The 2,001-nt window shown below is 35.1% G+C and overlaps 1 protein-coding gene across 1 annotated transcript; it reads left to right on the top strand.

The window, feature by feature from the left end:
* Window positions 1-785: 785 nt before the first annotated feature.
* LOC128856570 (long-chain-fatty-acid--CoA ligase 5-like) lies at window positions 786-1,694 on the top strand. Its single transcript, XM_054091880.1, has 4 exons — window positions 786-867; window positions 976-1,128; window positions 1,207-1,380; window positions 1,486-1,694. The coding sequence occupies exons 1-3, from the start codon at window positions 803-805 to the stop codon at window positions 1,217-1,219; spliced, it is 231 nt and encodes a 76-aa protein (XP_053947855.1). The 5' UTR covers window positions 786-802; the 3' UTR covers window positions 1,220-1,380; window positions 1,486-1,694.
* The last annotated feature ends 307 nt before the right edge of the window (window positions 1,695-2,001 follow it).

Below are 2,001 nucleotides of genomic sequence, written 5' to 3'. Positions count from 1 at the left end.
ACAGACCTTCCGGACCGTGGCGCATCTTCGATCACCTCTGCACCAGAACGAAAGCGTTGAAACCATCGTTGTGCGGTGGAAATGGAAACTGTATCGGGTCCATAAACTGCACAAATTTTATTGGCAGCATGAGATGCATTTTTGCCTTTATCGTAGTAGTACTGTAAAATATGCCGTATTTTCTCTTTATTTTGCTCCATGTTTGCGACGCTATAACTCAAGAACGACTAAAAGCAAACAACAATTAATCAAACACGTGTTAGCACGTGAAAAGAGCTTTCCAAAAAGCTCTAGCGTGAACCGATGCGACGAATACAACTAGAACTACGCGCTTGCAAAGACAAGCTTGCGGAAATACCGCAAGACTTTTTTGACAACCTTATACAAATGAAAAAAAAAAACAAAATACATTGATATGCATAAATTGGAACCCATACCCCTGCAAACCAACGTTCACCAGTTTTTCCAATTTTACCAACACATTCACTCAATTTTTCCAATAATACCCACACAATCACATTTAATTCTTTTGTCATTTTCGATGGGTTATACATATATTTATCTCATAATTTTCGTGAATACTTATTAAACTTAACTATAGTGAGTGCGAAAGTGACAGCAAAAAACAAGTTGCAAATGTCAAATACAAAAATGAATTCTGTGAAAATCTCCAAGCAAAAAGGTAAGTTGAACAATTTTTAGTAAATTTTGGAATTATATATCTATTTAAACTAATAAAATGTATTTTTATTTTCAGAAAAACGTATTCACAAATCCTTTGCAGCTTGTGGATGTGCCGGAGATGGAATATTTCGCCAGTCAAAACACTGGGGAGGTGTGCGTGCGCGGTTCTAACGTATTCCACGGGTAGGTGTTGATAATTTAAGCAAATAATGGTTTCTTCCTGTGCGAACTTGATTTCTGTGACTAAAACTAACTTGAATGATAATTTCTTTCTCTGCCTTTGCGTCGCAGTTATTACAAAGATCCCGAGAAAACTGCTGAGGCTGTTGACTCTGAAGGCTGGCACCACACGGGCGATCATCGCAAACACATTTTCAAGCTAAGCCAGGGCGAATATATTGTACCGGAGAAGATTGATTGTACGTTTACGGAGAGAGCCTTAAGGTAACTCCATTTTTTGACATAATTTCTAGCTTTTCATGTTCACGCTATATTTACATACAACCCTTAACGCCCACTTAGAGCTGCATCATAGCCGTCGTCGTGCCTGATGTGGATGTTCTCAAGCAGTGGGCGAACGACAATCGCGTCAAGGGCACACTTTCGGTGTTATGCAATAATCCACAAGTAAAAGAACTCATCAGGAGCGATATGCTGAATTGGGGTAAGCAGAGCGGACTGAAATCCTTCGAACAGGTAAGTAGCCCAGTGCATATCTGCTTATACTAGTAACGTATGACGTGGTAATAATATCATAATTTAAAATTAATAATAATTACAAATTTTGTATTTATATACCAGGTCAAGGATATATATTTGCATCCCGATCCGTTTTCGGTACAAAATGGACTACTCACACCAACATTCAAAGCGAAGCGGCCACAATTGAACAAAACAGTGCGAGAAACCCCGTAGAGGAGTTAGAAGTAAAATGCGAACAATTTTAAACTTTATGCGAAAATAGAAAAAACATTAAATTGCTATTTATTTAATTAGGCATCAATTTAAATTTCTGTAAAATAGATATTTTAAATACCGGCATAAAAGCAAACTATTACCATTTTAGCCAAAACTATTCTTCAGGTACTAAATAAAATTTTATTAGAAAAGAGTAATCAAATGTAAATATTATACTAATTTATGTACATAAAAACTAAAACGTAAACTTTTCTAATAACTAAACTAATTAATGTATATAAATAACTAAAACTAAAATTTGTCTAACACCAAACCTAATTTTATAATGTCAAATTACTTTAATTCATGTTCTTTTCTAACACCAAAACCTAATTTAAGAATGTAAATATTATACTAATT

The sequence above is a fragment of the Anastrepha ludens genome, chromosome 2 (genome assembly GCF_028408465.1).
Source record: "Anastrepha ludens isolate Willacy chromosome 2, idAnaLude1.1, whole genome shotgun sequence".
Lineage (NCBI taxonomy): Eukaryota > Metazoa > Arthropoda > Insecta > Diptera > Tephritidae > Anastrepha > Anastrepha ludens.
The sequence above is the reverse complement of the archived record's forward strand: the minus strand, read 5'-3'. Positions and strand labels throughout refer to the sequence as shown.

What these genes read in the sequence shown, in the direction of transcription:
- LOC128856570 (XM_054091880.1), top strand. Translation starts at nt 803, where the DNA reads ATGGAATATTTCGCCAGTCAAAACACTGGGGAGGTGTGCGTGCGCGGT. An exon ending in GGTTCTAACGTATTCCACGG is followed by an intron (nt 868 to 975) that starts GTAGGTGTTGAT and finishes TTTGCGTCGCAG; the next exon opens with TTATTACAAAGATCCCGAGA.